Raw genomic sequence first — 18,041 nt, forward strand, 5'->3', positions numbered from 1 at the left:
TATTATAAAAAAAAACAATAATAGTGATAAAATAAAGGTACAAATATTACAACCAGGTGGAGCACAGCTCCTGGGCGTTTTAAAGTTGGGGTGATCGTTATGTTCAGTGTTTCCCTCCCAAAATAAAACGCAAGAAAACATCAGTAAAAGGAATATTAAATCATTGGTCTGTTACTGGTGGGAGGTGCGCGCTTATGAATGAATTCAAACGTAAATAAAGGCACAGAGTCCAAACATTCAGGATGCTAATGGAGAGGTGAGTTTTGAAAATGAAATGATGATGAATGTTAACCAAAACATGGCTTTTAATGACAACAATCTCCAACTTCACTAACTGCTCTTCAGTAAAATTACCTCAAAAAACAAGCACTCTTAAAAATAAGGGTTTGTAAATTGCGTGAACGGAAAGGATGGCCGAACTGGTCAGGCACAGGGTTTAGGATCATGATTAGAGAGCATTTTATTTCAGCCTCAAATACCCCGATCAGAACCGTGTAGTGTCTGTTACCCCACCCCACAGACTTGATCATTGTTAGAGAACCAAACACTGCCCATGTTTCTCACACCGTGTGATGACGAGTCGACTTTTGAGTCGTTCGCTGAACTCACTGTGAGCTACTGAAGAGCTGGACGCTGCAACAAGGAAGGAACAAACTCTACTGATCGGTCTGAACTGATGATGGAGCTGTATTCAGTCCCAAACAAAAACAACACGCCAATACACCACTTAACGTTACCGCCGCCGTTGTTGTGGTTTCCAAAGCACACTGTTCCCCTTAGAGACGACACCCGATACATTTCAGGGGGGAGTTGTGGGAAACCAACCAGCGACCAGTCAGAGAGTAGAGAGCAGTAGAGTCCGGTAGTCAGTACCATGCAGTGGAAAAGCTACAAGTCCCTGGAGAACTGTGTTCACTTGTAGGAAAGAGCTTAGTATGTGTCCCCCTTAAAAAGACTTGTGAACTAATGTTTTCTATGGAATAGTTCTAAACTAACATTGGAGGACCTTTATTTTTAAGAGTGTAGTTTTCAATAAATATAAAAGACAGAGGTTGTCCGGACCAGTGGGTCGTCTTGAACTCTCCACAGCTAAGAAAGTTAAAATATGCAGTGGTCCTTTGGCACCAAGTGCAGCTTCTGAACTCGGTACACAGTGATTCACAGTGAAGACACACCAATGATACAAAACACGATACACATACAAACAGCTTCCCCACAGCACCAACAGGAACGGCGTTCTCTCCGCAGAGCTGCAGTCGTACGCATGCTTTCCTCTGTCCTCTGCAGCGGGGAGGGGGATGGTCAAGGGTCTGAGCTGGAATAGGGCTCTGTTCAGGCTCAGAGTTAAGATCATATGGCCATGGCCTCTGTTCTGTAGAGAGGACTGTCCCACACGATCCCGTCGCCCCGGGGAAGATGACCGGACGGCAGGAGCACTCGCGTTAACCAGTGGCTTAAAAAAAAAAAAAAACGCCAGAAGTCATTAGGCCTCTTATGACTCAGTACTTTAACAAATCTGGTTCAAGCTTACCTGCCCTTCTCCACACCAAACAGTATTTTCCAGTTGTTTATTTTTCCGTTGTGATACGGATTCCGGAAAACCTACGAAAAGAGAGGGTTATTGTTACTGTTTTATTACAAGAATAAAATTAACAAGCTCTCAGCACTGATACACACATAAGCTTCGACTCTATTTCTTTCCCCTGTTGTCAAGTCTAATACACACCCCCTGATTTCGTGTTTTTCATTTATTTTTGTAACATATCAATCTATCACTCACAATTAAAACATTCTCCACTCTTTTGTCATTTGACCGTAACTTTGTGTCATATTAAAAATCACAATTCTCAATTAAATTCAAGAAAAAATACAAATGAAGCCGTGTGAAAAGTGAAGAGTTTATTGGGCTCAGCGCTCGTTCTGAGCTCCATCAGGAAAAAGCCGCAGAAGACTGTGATGGGTTTGTTCTGTTCTTGGGGATAATACTGTGTCCACAGATGGGGTCAGTGTTAGAGTCGGGAACGGAGCACATTAACACTGTATTATTAGGTTATTTTTTGTTGAATAAAATAACACAGCGTAAAATGACAAAGAGCTGGAGAATGTTTGAAGTACACTTCTATGTTACACAAAGAAAAAGCTCATGTTTTAACTTATTTGTGAATGTAATACGAATTAAAGGGCAAAAAGTACTTCTTAATGTTCCTCACCTTGCCCTTCTCTCGGAGTCGCCTGGCCTCCTTGCGGTTTATGTGTCTCTCCACGCTGGTCTCTCCTCTGGTGATGAGAACCGCGTGCCACAGAGTCAGGCCTCCCAAAGCCAGCGCCACGGAGCTAAAAACAAGGCAAAGACACAGTTTAAGAAGTTCAATATGCTGTAAATAATTCTCAGGATTTTTAATAGTGTTAATATTATTATACGTTAGAAGCAGATTTACCTGGTGAGGACCCACAGGTAAAGTACACTCTTATGGACCAGTCTCTCCTGAGAGGTGAAAGGAGGAGGAGGAGTCTGATAGTAACTCTTAAAAGAACAAGAACATGGAAAAATAATACATTATTTTATATTTAATGTTCTGTAAACTATCACAAAATACTAAAAGAAAAAAGACGGCCAGCATTTTATCTCCTCTCCACCTCCACCAGCGACCTCCATCCGTCTAAAGAGTCTTTATGGAGTGATGAAGATGAGTCAACTCAAACATTGTGTGTCCCTCACAGTGTATTGCACGTTCCTCTGGTGTTTCAACACCACGCCCTTCTCCAACTACAGTCAGACACCAGCCCTGTCACCCGCACCATTTACTGTCCTCGCTTTCTGTGAGGGGCTTTTAGAGGACGACGTCTGCTTCCATTCACCTCCACTGTCCACTGTCCCCCACCGTCTACTGTCCTCACTTTCTGTGAGGGGCTTTTAGAGGAGGACGTCTGCTTCCATTCCGTCCACTGCTCTGACTCTAGAACCAGAATTCTCTCTATCACTGTGTAACACACAAAGCTAGTAATTTGGTTCTTCTAGTTTTAGAGGAGGACTGGTTTATTCTACACAGCTCCGGATGTGAGGAGCCTAACTCTAGCACCAACACCAACAACACAACCTCACACAACCTCACGTTACGTAATCTAATGCACAGACAGAGATAGAGACTGCAAGTTCACTGCTAAGTGGATTTAGAGCTACAGGAACATCCCAGACGTTCCCTGAATACACCTCCACTTCGGAATCCACTTAAGCCCTGCCACTCAGAGGCCATCCACCATTTAGATGATGCTGTTTTGTACAGAAAAAGTGGACGACGCCACGGTCATGACGTGTTTTGCTGAATTTTAGATTAACAACAAGGGCGCAGTCTTCTACACTATACACACCTAATGCTCATTCATTCACTCATTCATTCATCCTCTGTAAATGCTTCATCGTGTTCAGGACTGGAACACACTCTACACAGGTCATTCACACACACAACACTTTAACAACCACCTGGGACACCACAGCAACCACAGAAACTCCATATTGACTTTCACACCGTGTGAACACAAGCTTTGAAAATCAACAACTCATTCAAATCACACACGATGATCAAGCCCAGGGAGGCCTTGGAGCCTCTCTCTCTCTCTCTCTCTCTCTGCTACCTTCCTTGCTGCATACTCAGGGGGCACAAGGTTATACAAGACCCCCGCCCCAGACACTGCTTCTCCCTGTAGCTGCTCTGTGCAGTGGTCTGACTGCAACAACAACAGGACAACCACAGTCGCACAACATCTACTGAAAAGTACAATTACCAACGGACAGAGAGGGTAGGTACAGGTCAAGATACATCCCTGTGTTTACTGTATTACTGTATAATTTATACGTTCATCACTTTGGCTTTTATATGTGCAATAATATGTTTATGTTTATATAAATACAACACCAAAAAACCTCACCTCAATAGCATTGTATGCATCCAGGAACATGTCTTTGGCGCTGATGCTGCAGTAGACGCAGCCCATGGTCATGAAAAGGCAAAAGGAAAAGAAGTAGCGGTGGTTGAAGTGGCCCACACAGTTATTCAACCAGGCTGTGGCAGGAAAGGGTTAAAGACAAACGCAGGCACCTTGTTTGACCATGAGATGCAGGTGCACTGTGCTGATTAGCATTCATTTATACTGATACATCACATACTTGTTTATCCATTGATTAATGATGCATGTGGTTTTATTCTTTCTTTCCATATCCCCCACACTTCCATTTTTCGAGTTCCTTTTCCCTTATGCAGCATCTGCTGATTCCAGGCCGCCATTGTAAATAAGAACATGACCTTCCTGGTTAAATTAAAGTTAAATAAATAATAATTCTGGAAAAGGATACGACAGTGATGGTCCATCTTCAAAACACACCTGTGAAACGAGGATATATATTTCACATTTCAAAATCTTACCATGTTAATAGCTGTAACAAATACAGACAACAAGAACTGTTCTATTATTCATTCACCATTCATTATCTGTAACCCTTATCCAGTTCAGGGTGGGTCCGGAGTGTACCCGGAATCACTGGGTGCAAGGCAGGAACAAACCCTGGAAGGGGTGCCAGTCCTTCACAGGGCGATACACACTCACACATTCACACCTACGGACACTTTTGAGTCACCAGTGAATGAATAAGCTGCAGTTTTAATTCTAGCCTGCGTCACCAAGAGCAGTGTCTTACTTAGCTTCTATAACTGTGTTAGACCAGTCAGAGGCAGCCAGACCCTGTAACGTTCATGGCCACAGCCCCACGACTGACCTTGTGGCTGGTCATTGACAGCGATTAGGAAGCTATGACTGAGCTCAGAGGAAGCTGGACACTCACTTGTTGCAAATGCTGCAGTGGTGAGTTCTGGCGGGTTTGAGAACGATGCACTTCTTACAAATGGTCACTGTTGGAATGTCACTCTTCTCCTAAAAGCAAAGAAGCACTACGTCAAATGGTGGGAAGTTCAGTTTTTAATTAATTAATAATTAACTGCTCAAATTCGCCAACAGGTCTATGAGAAGCACTTCAGAGCTCACACTTCTGCGCATTTAAACCCACGGTTCATCAGCGTGCATTCACCGAATCTGACATGGGTTAAAATGCAGGTAAAAACTGTGTAGTGCAATTTTTATTATGTTATTATTATCAATATGTTAATGAAAGGGAATAAATAAAAAATGGCTCATCAAAGCGTGTTCTCTCCAGAGGTTGTATACCTTATTTTTACTGAGAGAACGCTGCAAAACATTACATTATACCAAGAGAATCCACCTTAAATCTAGCTGAAACATCTATTATTTCTTAATGTGAGATCGGTGTAAGGAAATTATTTTTTGTTCAATGTAAACGTAGCAGTAAGCACCTGTGGAGGATGTCCTGGTGGGGTTGTAGTGGCTTTGTAGTAGTGGAACACCACCATCACGAGGTTCCAGTGACCATAACAGAGATGCCAGAGGATCCAGTGGGTGGGATATGTGTTTATAATCAGCGGGAGGACACAGAGATAGACGATCACCACCACGGAGCTGGTCAGAGCAATCACCAGACACACAAACACCTTCAGAGACACAGAGAGATATATGTAGTATATTATGTAATACATTTTCTCAATAAAACCATCGGAGCTGTAACAGCCAATCAGATTTAACTCACCACCCCGAACCAGCGGGTCAGGTTGTCCACCAGCCAGTAGACCGGTTCAAACATGGAGTCCAGAACCGTGTCCCAGTTAGTGAGGGAGTTGAAATAGAGAGAACTGCGAATCACTTTTATGTAATTCCAGAAATCCCGGAGTCTCCCGGATCGCTTTGTTCTCCTCCGTCGAGGACACAACCGGAACCAGCGAAGAGAGAGGTGCATGACCCTGGAAAAATACCACCTCCAACTTCGCATCCCACTCCCTGTAACACAGAAACACACGCATCTGATCTCACAACTTCTCACAGAGGAGCTAGAACATCAGGACACAGTCACTGGGACCTATACAGCTGTTTGTGTCCATCCTTAGTTAATAAAGGAAATAGACACAAAAGAAGTACATGCATAAGACATTCATTACCTGGTTTCTAAATCCCTGCTTGCATTAAAAAGTTCTTTCAATGGTCCAAAATATTAAAAATGGTCATCAAATCATCTTAAAAAAAGAACAGACAACAGCCATCAGTTAAGTCCTGCTGTCTTCCACCATGGTGTGGTCTGACTGCGCTTTCAGGTGTCCTCGTTTGAATGAAAGTGAGTTGGCTCTAACCTGAGCAACACAAAAACCTGTGGACAACCCGTTTAAAATAAACGTTAAATATTTTAGCAACATCCTGCCAATACCTCTTGATTTCCATCAAGTAGGCCAAGTTGTAACAGAAGCCGCGAGCCCACTGTAACTCAGCACTGAATAAACTTCCTCCAGCAGAGAATAAGGAGTCACCGGATACGGGATTACTTCAAGAAAGTGAGTGGGTTATTGGCTCTGAAGATAAGAATGGCACTGACGTGGTTCTTGCAGCTCATTAATTCTTTAACAGGGAGCTTTCAAAAGCGACAGGTCATCTGAACCACACCGTATATTCCTGATCATCTGGGAACAAGAGAAGGTAAGTGCTTCTGGAGCAGCAGGAGAAAACAAACTTGTATGCCACATTACTGAGGCAGCTGTACATGAGCTTATTCAATCAAATTCTCAACCCAATATTCAGCGACATCCCTTAGAAAGCCTTCCCGGGTGCATAGAGACTTACAGCAGGAAAACAGGGACAGACTCCTCATTAATACCCTGAAGGTGTCCACAAACTTTCACTTTCCTTAAATACACTGTGTAACATCGTAACTACCTTTGATTGTTTCAATCTTTTGGTCGTTATGTCCTCCCCCACACGACAGCTGTCTGCCCTCAGAGAGCCTGGAAACCCAAACCTGCTCCTGGTTCCACTGTCATGGTTATGAGTGACATTCAAGGCACTGGGTCACTTGTCTCTGATCTCCATCTGTGCTCTCACTGCCATTCACTTTTTAGTAATTTTTTCTTAAATAATTACAGACTGTAGTGCATCTGTTGCTCTTAATACCTTGTGAGCATCCTTCCCCCCTGTTCTTCAGCGCTCAGGACCCCCACAGAGCAGATGTGATGTGGTGGTGGAACATTCTCAGCGCTCCAGTGACACTGACGTGGTGGTGGTGTGTTAGTGTGTGTTGTGCTGGTGCGAGTGGATCAGACACAGCAGTGCTGCTGGAGTTTTTAAACCATGTGTCCACTCACTGTCCACTCTGTGAGACACTCCTCCCTCGTTGGGCCACCAAGTCAGAGACAGTAGCTCATTTGTCGCTGCACAGTGTGTGTCGGTCGTCCTCTAGTCCTTCATCAGTGACACAGGACGCTGGCGGCTGGATGTTTTTGGTCGGTGGACTATTCCCAGTCCAGCAGTGACACTGAGGGGTTTAAAAACTCCAGCAGCACTGCTGTGTCTGTTCCACTCGGTGATACACGTCAGTGTTACTGCAGCACTGAGAATGATAATTCACTCAAATAATAAACGTCTTGCTCTTTTGAGGTCCTTACCAGTCTATATATTCTCAGTGACTAACACTGCTTTATTGAAATTTGAGGAAAATTCAGTTGTAATTAATGAGTGCTTGAAATAATGTCATATTACAATTAAAATATTTCATTTAAAATTCTTCAGCACCTTAAATACTCAATCTCTACTGCATCGTATTAATATACTGTATATTTATTAAACCTCAGACGTTAAAATTAAACCAATTATCCTTCTTCTGGAATGATTTACATCATATTCTGGAACATTTCTATGACAGACTGATGGCATTCATTATTAACACGAGCATTAGAATGGTCAAGGTGGGGAATAAACTGACCGTTAATTTATTTGTTCCATTCCACCTTAAAAGCTATGTTGCCTCAATGTAGTTGCTGCACCATTTAAGGTGGAACGTAGAATTAGAGTCATAAAAGCTTCAGCTTTCCGTAATAAAACAGTAGCGCTGCTTACCTGTTACTATTCCCGTAAAACTACAGGAGTATTGCGCTGTTTTTTTTATGTCATTTTTAATAAAGGCATATATATATAAATCAATCTAGCTTTCTCCTACTGAATTATCCCTCATCCACTTAACCGCTCCTCGGCTCGACGACTTTCAAAATAAAAGCCGTTCTTTTTTGCTAGCGTTTTTGGGAAAAAAAAAATATAATATTTAAATAGATAATATTTATTATATAATAGTATAATATTTATATATTTAAATAGTATAATATTTATTATATAATATTATATAATATTATATAATATATTATAAAATAGATAATATTAAATAGAAATATTAGATAATATTTAAACTCATCTAGAAGTGAAATATCCCTGATTGCAAGAAGACAGTGGACCATGGTTGGTTCAAAGTTTGAGGTCCATTGACATTTTGAAAAGCGTTTTCTGGGCTTTAAGACTTTTCTTCCTACTGATTTTGTTTTCTCTTGTTATTCTTTGTAAATTAGTTTTGTAAATAATATTAATGCAGCACAGTGTCAATTTCTTTCTAGTCCTTAATCCTTTTATATCAGGCCTTCTCATTATTGTATCTCTCATAGTTGTTGGTTATAATTGTATTGGTTTATTTTCCAAAACAAAAGTTTAATTTGTAGAGATTAAAAACAAGTTAGATCTTGTACTCAGGACACTAATCTGAGTGATCTGACTGTGGACCAGTAGTGGCATACAATGCCCATCTTTTTTAAACCCCTAAATGCCAATCTCTGCTATAATGACATATTTATAAGTTATTAAAAATCTCCTGATGGTATTAAACTGCCACTGATGCTTTCTAGATTTAGCAGTACAATGACATTTTAGTGACAACATGTTTTAGAATAGTCAAATTAGGGAGAGAGCGAGAGAGAAAATTCATTCAATCATCTTGACTAAAATTTTGAATGGATGTGTGTGTGAAACTGTCCACAGGTGTGAGTGTGTAAGTGACTGGATGAGTGCGTAAATCTGTCCAGAGGTGTGAGTGACAATATGAGTGTGTAAAAATGTCCTGAGGTGCAAAACCTCGGATCTTGTACAAATATAAGTGAAGAAGACGTCGCCGCTGAAAAAAAGAATGCGGGCTCGCTTTAAGGTTGCCATGGGTAACCGCCCGCGCGTCACAGCGAGCTGAATTGACGTCAATGCTGAATATTTGTGATTGGTGTTGACCGTTTCCTGTGGTCTGTCCGAGCACGGAGGAGAGAGAAACAGAGCAAAAACTGTGAGGAATTAAACTCTCCGAGTCTCTTCTGCTTTCTCGGTAAGATTTAGTACAACTTCAGCTTTCTCTCCCCCCTCTGGACCGAGTTAATATCGAGGTAATCCGCTTTCATCCGCGCAGTGTCGAGTCGGAGCTAACTGGCTAATAGCGCCTGCGTTTGTTTATGATTTTAAAATCCATGTTCCTTCTTTAAAACACTTTCCCCAACATTAAAAATGTCTCAGACTGTTACGATGCTCGTATATCTTTAAGAAAAAAAAAACAGCAAAGGTTAATTTGGCCTCCTCTGTGCGTCAGATGCGCCTACAATTTTTTCCTTTCCACCTTAAATGCACAATTTAAGGTGGAACCGAAGATGCCAGTATACAACTCTACCTTCTTGTGATCCTTTGAAAAGATTTGTGATCCAAAATCATAACCCGGCCTGGTTATTGTTTATGTGGCGCAGTGCAGTCAGATCCTCACAGCAATGTTCGAGCACCAAGCTGAAAGCCTTTCCACAAGTGTAACGTTAGATACGGTCACTGCCATAACATTAAAGCCACCCCCTTGTTTCTCCACTGATCATTCATGTGCATTTTGTAGCGCTACAATTACAGACTGTAGTGGTGCATCGTTCTCAGAGCTGCAGTTACACTGACGTTCTGGTGCGAGTGGATCAGGCACAGCAGTGATGCAGAAAGTTTTTAAAGGACACCTTCAGAAGATTAAATTAAACATATTGGCCATTTGAAAGCTTCAAATTGCATCACAGTTGTTGTAATAAAGCAGGGAGATGCTTGTAAAATGCTGCTTGTGGTCTGTAGGTTGAGGGGTCAGGAGCGGCAGGTCAACATGGCGTCTGGCAGCGTGAGCAGCGAGGAGGAGAGGAGTCTTCGGGAGTGTGAGTTCTACGTACAGAAACACAACATCCAGCAGGTGCTGAAGGACTGCATTGTCCAGCTGTGCACCTCACGACCCGAAAGACCCATGGCCTTCCTCCGAGAACACTTCGAGAGGCTTGAGAAGGTGAGTCCAGAATGACTCTCCGCAGCTCTGGGTGTGTGTTCACAGCCCCTAATGCACTGGTGTGTGTGTGTTCCCTGCCACAGATGGGTTAAATGTGGAAGACACATGACGTTGTACAATGACAAATAATTGCACATTTTAAATGTATTTTATGTTTGTGTCCTGTGCAACTTTGCAGGAGGAGGCAAAGCAATTCCTGAACCAGCAGAAGCCCAGTTCCCGCTCAGACTCTCGGGAAGATGAGGTTTCTCCTCCCATGAACCCGGTGGTGAAGGGCCGGCGGAGGAGAGGAGCCATTAGTGCCGAGGTTTACACCGAGGAGGACGCAGCGTCATACGTCAGAAAGGTCAGAAGATTCACATGTTTTCTGGACGTGTCTCATTTTTTTAATTGTTACTTCTCTTTTATTGTGTCTTCGCTCCTCCTACTGAATATTTTAGCTCTGCTCATTAGTTTATTAGCCCCTCCTCTTCTTGTCTTGGAACCTCCCCCAATTCAAGTGTCTTAGTAAGACAGAAAAATTATACAAGTGAGCTACATCACAAACTGCAACACCATAGCCTTCTGTATAGGATCCATCCCCCTCTCTCTCTCTCTCTCTATAACTCTTTAACTCTTTCCATATATTTTTGTCTTTCTCTCTTTCTTGTCTTTCTCCCTCTGTTCTTCTGTCTCTATACTCTCTCCCCCACTCATTATTTCTCATTTTCTCTCTGTTTGTACTGTCTTTCTCTTGTTCTCGCTCTGCTTCTCTTTGTACTATGTCTGTTACTCTTCCCTCTTTCTGTCCCTCTCTTGTCTCTCTCTCTCTCTGTATATTCTCTCTCTGTCTCCGTCTCTCTCACAGACTTTCGGCTGAACGGCTTAAAAACAAATGGTAAACTCTGAATCTTTTTGTCTGTTTTCTGTTCTTTCTGAAGGTTATTCCCAAAGACTACAAAACTATGGCGGCTCTAGCCAAAGCCATCGAGAAGAATGTGCTCTTTTCTCATTTGGACGACAACGAAAGAAGGTAGGGATGACTTTCTTTATCGTTTTATTTAGGAATGCACTCATTCATTATCTGCAGGTAGCTGCTTATTTTATACTATTTTTAAACCAACAAATTAAATTTCTTCTCACAGCGACATTTTCGACGCCATGTTCCCCGTCACCTACATTGCAGGAGAGATCGTGATTCAGCAAGGTTCACCTTTTGGATCATTCTTTATTAATGTGATCCTCATAATCGAGTGCCTTGTGTCATTGTGTATCATTTTCTCTCATGGTTCTGTAGGTGACGAAGGTGACAACTTCTACGTAATTGACCAGGGGGAAATGGATGTAAGTATCGTTCTGCAAGTAAGAAAAACTCCTCGCATGGGTTTAGTGACGAATGTAATACTAATGCGGCCTGACTTCGCAAAGAGAGAAAATGGATGGGACCTTTGGCTTTATACCCAAAGTAACATGACTAAAATATTTACACGTCCGATGAACTGGCCTGGGGTTTATGAAGCTTTTTTATTCCAGACAAGAACAAAGGCTGGTTTATGTTCTTTTAAAAACATTTTCAATACACTCTTTGATGCCCATATGTCCTGGTAAAAACCTGGTAAATGTGAAAATGGATAAAATAGCTTGGAAGTCAGGTTCTGGAAGTGTGTAAAGCTCATGGTATTTGATCTAGATGCAGCTCTATGTAAAATTCCGTTAGTGTCTAAACCTGAAAATGATTTCTTATGGGAAGCGGGGATCCCTGACTTTAGATTTGAAGTGTGTCAATGTGTAACAATGTAAAACTCTTCTGTGTGTGTGTGTGTGTTTGTACTAGGTGTATGTAAACAACGAGTGGGCGACGAGCATCGGTGAGGGAGGTAGTTTCGGAGAGCTGGCGCTGATCTACGGGACGCCCAGAGCCGCCACAGTCAGAGCAAAAACCAACGTCAAATTGTGGGGCATTGACAGAGACAGCTATAGGAGAATACTGATGGTAAAGCCCAGACCCAGATGACCACTGCAGGATATGCATCACACTAGCCACAAATCAGTGATCATTTTTTACCTAAATTCATCTCTCTGTTTTCAGGGAAGCACTCTGAGAAAGAGAAAGATGTACGAAGAGTTCCTCAGTAAAGTGTCCATCTTGGGTAAGAGCTGATCATCATGTTTAATGATTTATTTTCTATGATTTAAGAAAATCCCTTGTTCTGTGTATGTTCTCATTAATGTGTGGATCAACAAGACCACCCAAGACTCTGACTCTCTTACATCAAGTGCAGAGACTTTAGAATGGCCCCTCCCACTCGTCTGAGTCTGTCCAATCACAGTGATGAACCCGTGTTTATGTGAGAGCACAAAGACGAGGTTAAACGCAGCAAAACACACAACGAGTGCAGAGGAATAAGAGCACTGAGTAAAAACAGAGAAGAAAGAGAACAGAGCGAAAGCGACTAAAAACCAGAGCTTCTACTCCTCGCTCCTCACTGCTGTGCGCTCAGGGTCGGGGTGAACAGCAAGTGGCTCATTATCATTTAAAGGAACAGGTGCTGAAAGCGGGCGTTCTGAACAGGGCTATTTACACAGGGGGAGAACACTGCTGTGGGGCTCGTGGGGTTTCGACCAAAGCAGGTCACAGACGTTTCCTTAAGAAAAGTTCAACTTCCCAAGGACCTACGTGTTGGGTCTCTGGATAAATGTAAAACAGTCAGTATGAGGGTTATATAAATGACATTTGCCTTGTGCGCTGTGTTTTCCAGAGTCTCTGGATAAGTGGGAGCGCCTGACGGTAGCAGACGCTCTGGAGCCGGTGCAGTTTGAGGACAGTCAGAAGATTGTGGTTCAGGGAGAACCTGGAGATGAGTTCTTCATCATCCTGGAGGTTTGTGTGTGTCTCTTCCTGTTCTTTCCGCTGCCTTCTGCTTGTTTCATTGTCTCTAAGTGTGTGTGTGTGATGGTTTCAGGGCTGTGCCGCCGTGTTACAGAGAAGGTCAGAGAATGAGGAGTTTGTGGAGGTGGGACGGTTAGGACCCTCCGACTACTTTGGTGAGTGTATTTATAGTTAAAAGCTCCTTCCCGGTTTATTCCAGATGTTGTTCATTTAGTCAGTTTTTGAACTGTCCCCTGGGACAGCTGGAGCTGCTGAGGGGTTAAAGGACAAAGTTTCCAACCCTCACTGCTGACAGAAGTGTTCGCACTCCATAGAAAAGCAGGGACCAGTGAGATGAAGCAACTGCACATGAGCTCCATGGTCTCCATGAACCAATGCAGAGTGTAGAGGGGGGTACAGCCCCCTCAGCTTTGGGCAGTGGAGCAGTGGCTAAATGCAGTTAAACTCTAATTCTCTCTTTTTCTCCCTCTCCCTCTACTTTCTCTCTCCATCTTTTAATCTCTTATGCTCCATCTCTCTCAATTCTCTTCTCTCTTCATACTCTTTACTTTTCTTTTTGTCTGTCACTTCCCTTTTTGTTAACACTCTTTTTGCACACTCCTTCTCTCATACTCTCTCTCTCTCTTTGTGTTTTTAATCTCTTCTGCTCTCTCACTCTCTCCTTTTTATACTCTACTTTTATCTCTCTTCCTGCGCTCTCTCCCTGTTGCTGTTTCTCTTTCTGCTGTCTCACACTACTCTTTTTATTTTTACTCTCTCTCTATCTTTGTTCCCTCTCTGTCTGTTTTTAATCTCTTCTGCTCTTTCTGTACTTGCTCTCTCCCTGTTGCTGTTTCTCTCTGTGCTGTCTCACACTTTTCTTTCTGTTTGTTCTCTCTTTGTACTCTCTCTTATCCTCTCCCCCTCCCTCTCTCCATCCAGGTGAGATCGCTCTGCTGATGAATCGTCCTCGTGCTGCTACAGTGGTGGCTCGTGGTCCTCTGAAGTGTGTTAAACTCGACAGGCCTCGATTCGAACGGGTTCTGGGGCCATGCTCAGATATCCTCAAACGCAACATCCAGCAGTACAACAGCTTTGTCTCTCTGTCTGTCTGAATCTCTCTCGCTCTCGCTCTCTCACACACACTCTCACATACCCCTGCAGGGTCTACCTGTGCAGTTTTTAGACCCACCTTTTTACTCCTCTTTTATTGTGTTAAAAGCTCGCTCATGTTAAAGGGGAAGTCCACTCATTTTCCAGATCCCCCATAATTCTGTTGGTGTGATGTGAACAAAGTGATGGAGACAGTTTGCTTTGGTGTGAAGAGGTTGATGCTAGGGCCTCCTTCCTCTCCAGTGCTGGCGAATGGAACCAGACGTCTGTCTACAACGCACATCCAGCGTTCCATCAGTTGTCCACCTCCATCAGGGACCTCCACCCAGCTAAAGAGGAGCTTTTAAAGGATGACGTCTTCTTCCATTCCCCTCCACTGTCCACTGCTTTGACCCTGGAACCACAGCACTCTCCATCACTGTGTTTACATCTTGTTCAGAGGAATATCAGTGGTATTCAACTTTAAAGAGCTTCATTGCACATGCCCCCTCTCCATCAAACCCAAAACCTTCTCAGCACTGAAGGGACAATCAAAAGGAACTGGCTGGAGGTACATCTCCAGCCTATTCCTGAGCTGCGTCCTCCCGCCAGAGTGAGGTTCTGTTTTTACAAAGATCCACTCAAGGAGGACCCTCCTCTTGTTTCATTTTGGCTTAGTGTGCTTTAGTTGGGAGTAGATTTCTAAGAATAGTTTTGTAAGAATATGAAACATGAAAGCAGTTGTAATAAAGAGGACTTTTTCTTTTGCATCCTCAGACCGTGGCTATAAGCGTGCTTATAGAGTTATTCCTTCTTTATAAAGTTGTGTTTGTGTGTGTGAGTGCGAGTGCCCCTCCACCCCCCTCGACTCTGGGGAAGAACGAGGGCCCTGAAGTACCTGGGGTGTAGCACTCTCTGAATGAAGGAGTTATAAACCTTTCTGTTTTGTTCCAGCACCAGTAACACACAAGCTCTTGCTGCATGCGTCCTCAGTCTGCGTCTGCGCATGTCCTTGACACTGCAGATAGAAGCCAGGCTCATCAGCTGTGTCTGAAGTTAAAGCGATAGTTGGGTAGCATCGAAGCCAGTGCCAAACTCCACTCTGCGCTTTATAACGGTGCAGAAACAGATTTTATTCAAATTAGAGAAACAGAGTAAGAACAAGTTCGGAGCTCCTCTGGGGACAACTTTAAGCTGGGGCCAAGACTTTGTAAGGTATGAGAATGAGATAAATAAATTGTGGTCATGAGTTCCACAAGACATGGAAGTAGGATAACAGCCACAAGTTAGACATGGAAATGAGAACATTTAATTAATGGCCACAAGTTAGTAAAATGTCTAAAAATGAGATGATGTTGTGCCCACAATTTAGTAAGACATGGGAATGAGATAATTAAGTTCTGGCCAAATGTTACAGAGACCTAGATATGAGATAATTAAATCATGGCCACTAGTTAGTGAGACCTGGATGTGGGATAATTAAATCATGGCCATAAGTTAGACATGGAAATGAGAACTTTTAATTAATGGCCACAACTTTGTTAGACTTGAAAATGAAATATTTACGTTGTCACAATTTAGTCAGGCATTCGAAATGAGGTCAGTCAGGGAAATCAAGTTGTGGCCACATGTTAGTGAGGTGTGAAAATGAAGTTGTAGCCTTTGTAAGGTATGGACATTAAATAATTAAGCCATGGCCACAAGGTAGTAAACGTGGGCATCAGATAATTATGTCAGAGCCACAATTTTGTAAGGTACTGGTGCTGAAACAATAATTAAGTTGTGTGAATGAGATAAGTCACACACACACACCTCAGTTAACACAAATAAATGACATAAATGACTTCTTAACATGGGTTACAATAATGAAGCAGTGATCTTGTTCCCATGCCTTAGTAAGTTGTGGCCACATATGAGTATCTTGTTCCCACATCTTAGTAAGTTGCAGGCATAAGAAGTGGCATGGCTCCGTAATGACGAAACCCCTGGTCGTGATGAGCATTATGAAACATAAACAGCGCAGTATTAGAATGGTCCAGTGTGTTCCTCACCTTCACGTCTCTTAGTTTGGTCTGGAGTTGTGCAGCATACACCGGGTCAATACATTGACGCAGTATCGGATCATTAGACCCCCAGAAACATTCAGGAGACTGTGATATTACCTTTTCTACAAATCCCAGAAAACAGCCAGAAATAAAAGATTTTCTGTATTTCCTTCTTCACTTAATTTCCCTCCGTATTTCACTTTTGTGAAAGTCTATAATTAAGTGTGTGATGTGTAAACACAGTAATGGAGAGGGTTTTGGTGTGAAGCTGTTGATTTTTAAGAAAAGGGTGGGTTTAGATTTCTTCGCAGTGGTGGTGAATGGAACCAGGTGTCTCTGTGTCTACACCAACCCAACATTTTACTACACAACTCTTTATAGCGTTTTTATGGGATGTGAACGTGTGGATATTATTTAGGAGGGTTATACGAGGCATGTGAGTACATGCCTGTATGGATGGACGAGTGCCCGTCTGTGTTTTTGTGTACACAAATAATATTAATCTTAGCTTGCCTTGGCTTCTGTTACTGAGGAGTGGCTCCTCTCGCTCGTCCAGCCTCTCTCAGCTGGTGTTGTGATGCTTGCGGTCGTTGGAGCTGCAGGTGCTGTACACACAGTGGACCATTTTCTTTCTTTTTTCTTTTTATAATTTTATTTAACCCAGACCTTTGCTTTGGGTTCAGTGTGTCACGCTCAGATGATCTTTTTTGGTATAGATTGTTCTAATGGCAGTTTAAGCAATAAAAAAAATATATTATTGAATAATGTGTTCATTCGGTTTATTTTTTATTAATGTTAATGTTTCATTCATTCATTCTTCTGTAAGCACTTCACCCTGATCTAAACGTAATCACTGGGAGCATGACAAGAACACACATTGCACAGAGCACCACACTCACACACCTGGGGACAATGTCATACAGCTCATTCACCTAATAACGTGTTTGTGGACAGTGAGACCTGATTAGGACACACAGCTATATCGGAAAGCTGCAGTGTTGTGTGAAAACCACAAGGGGCCAGCATCATGCAGAATAAAATTCTCCAGTTTAGTTCTCTAAGTACTTAGACCAAACTCATTTATCACAGTAAAATACAAACACTGAGGTTAGCTCCATGTTGGATTATGCTCAGACTGTGTGTGTGTGTGTGTCTCGGGGTACTGGATTGGATCCACTACTCCAGTTGCTGTGTGAGGAGTGTTTGGTGTGTTCTCTCTGTATCTGTGGGGGTTTCCTTCAACTGTGCCAAGTGCTTAATTAATCATTAATAGTCTTATTGCAAACCATTTTTTAAACTTTTCACACACATACACACACACACACCCGGAGTGGTGGGCAGCCATCTCAACCCCCAGGGAGCAGCTTGGAGTGCCTTGTTCAAGGGCCCCTCAGAAGTGGATGTTGAGGGAGGAGACAGCGCTGTTCCCAATTTTTGTGCCATTCAAAGGGATCGAACCGGGGACCCTTCAGTCCCGAGCCCATTCCTCCAAACTTTAGTAATCTTCAGTGATATTGTTATTTCACAGATTAAGAACAAAACTTGAGTCTTTAAATTATGTCAGATGCATAATAATGAGCCAAATGGCATACACTTCGCTGTGGAGAAATTAGCCTCTTGATTGGTCCACCTCTCCCCCTCTCTCTCTCTCTCAGACATGTTTACGTGTTTCGTTTGTGTGAAGTGTCTTTAGGCTTCAGTTACGTTTACTGAGGGTTATCAAGGAGAAGAACCCTCCGTGAGCTCTGAGAGGCTCAGGCGGAGGAAAGGCTCCTCTCAAGACCCTCCTCAG

At 42.7% G+C, this 18,041-nt stretch overlaps 2 protein-coding genes across 4 annotated transcripts; one reads left to right on the plus strand and one right to left on the minus strand.

The window, feature by feature from the left end:
• Positions 1 to 8,130, minus strand: zdhhc16b (zinc finger DHHC-type palmitoyltransferase 16b). 3 transcript variants are annotated; one of them, XM_066666510.1, is made up of 10 exons: positions 8,002 to 8,130; positions 5,654 to 5,901; positions 5,364 to 5,558; positions 4,838 to 4,926; positions 4,352 to 4,380; positions 3,928 to 4,061; positions 2,439 to 2,524; positions 2,211 to 2,334; positions 1,532 to 1,602; positions 1 to 1,453 (listed from the first exon to the last, which is right to left on the minus strand). In XM_066666510.1, exons 2-10 carry the CDS (start codon positions 5,891 to 5,893, stop codon positions 1,351 to 1,353), a joined length of 1,071 nt encoding a protein of 356 aa, XP_066522607.1. In that variant the 5' UTR covers positions 5,894 to 5,901; positions 8,002 to 8,130; the 3' UTR covers positions 1 to 1,350. The 3 variants fall into 3 exon arrangements, with proteins under 3 accessions (XP_066522607.1, XP_066522608.1, XP_066522609.1); XM_066666511.1 differs by lacking the exon at positions 8,002 to 8,130 and adding an exon at positions 6,826 to 7,496; XM_066666512.1 differs by lacking the exon at positions 8,002 to 8,130 and adding an exon at positions 6,323 to 6,794.
• Positions 8,131 to 9,158: 1,028 nt separating this feature from the next.
• prkar1ab (protein kinase, cAMP-dependent, regulatory, type I, alpha (tissue specific extinguisher 1) b) lies at positions 9,159 to 16,985 on the plus strand. Its single transcript, XM_066665221.1, has 11 exons — positions 9,159 to 9,295; positions 10,063 to 10,264; positions 10,443 to 10,610; positions 11,185 to 11,276; positions 11,389 to 11,450; positions 11,541 to 11,587; positions 12,078 to 12,236; positions 12,333 to 12,393; positions 13,003 to 13,124; positions 13,207 to 13,288; positions 14,055 to 16,985. Exons 2-11 carry the CDS (start codon positions 10,091 to 10,093, stop codon positions 14,225 to 14,227), a joined length of 1,140 nt encoding a protein of 379 aa, XP_066521318.1. The 5' UTR covers positions 9,159 to 9,295; positions 10,063 to 10,090; the 3' UTR covers positions 14,228 to 16,985.
• Positions 16,986 to 18,041: the final 1,056 nt, after the last annotated feature.

Source organism: Hoplias malabaricus, chromosome 3, assembly GCF_029633855.1.
Source record: "Hoplias malabaricus isolate fHopMal1 chromosome 3, fHopMal1.hap1, whole genome shotgun sequence".
NCBI classification, from domain to species: domain Eukaryota; kingdom Metazoa; phylum Chordata; class Actinopteri; order Characiformes; family Erythrinidae; genus Hoplias; species Hoplias malabaricus.

Coding starts and splice junctions, on each gene's coding strand:
- zdhhc16b (XM_066666510.1), bottom strand. CDS start 5,893: ATGCGAAGTTGGAGGTGGTATTTTTCCAGGGTCATGCACCTCTCTCTT. Junction 4,927..5,363: donor CACCAGGACATCCTCCACAG/GTGCTTACTGCT, acceptor CTTTGCTTTTAG/GAGAAGAGTGACATTCCAAC. Junction 4,381..4,837: donor CACTGCAGCATTTGCAACAA/GTGAGTGTCCAG, acceptor CTCGTTTCACAG/GTGTGTTTTGAAGATGGACC.
- prkar1ab (XM_066665221.1), top strand. CDS start 10,091: ATGGCGTCTGGCAGCGTGAGCAGCGAGGAGGAGAGGAGTCTTCGGGAG. Junction 13,125..13,206: donor AGTTCTTCATCATCCTGGAG/GTTTGTGTGTGT, acceptor TGATGGTTTCAG/GGCTGTGCCGCCGTGTTACA. Junction 13,289..14,054: donor AGGACCCTCCGACTACTTTG/GTGAGTGTATTT, acceptor CTCTCCATCCAG/GTGAGATCGCTCTGCTGATG.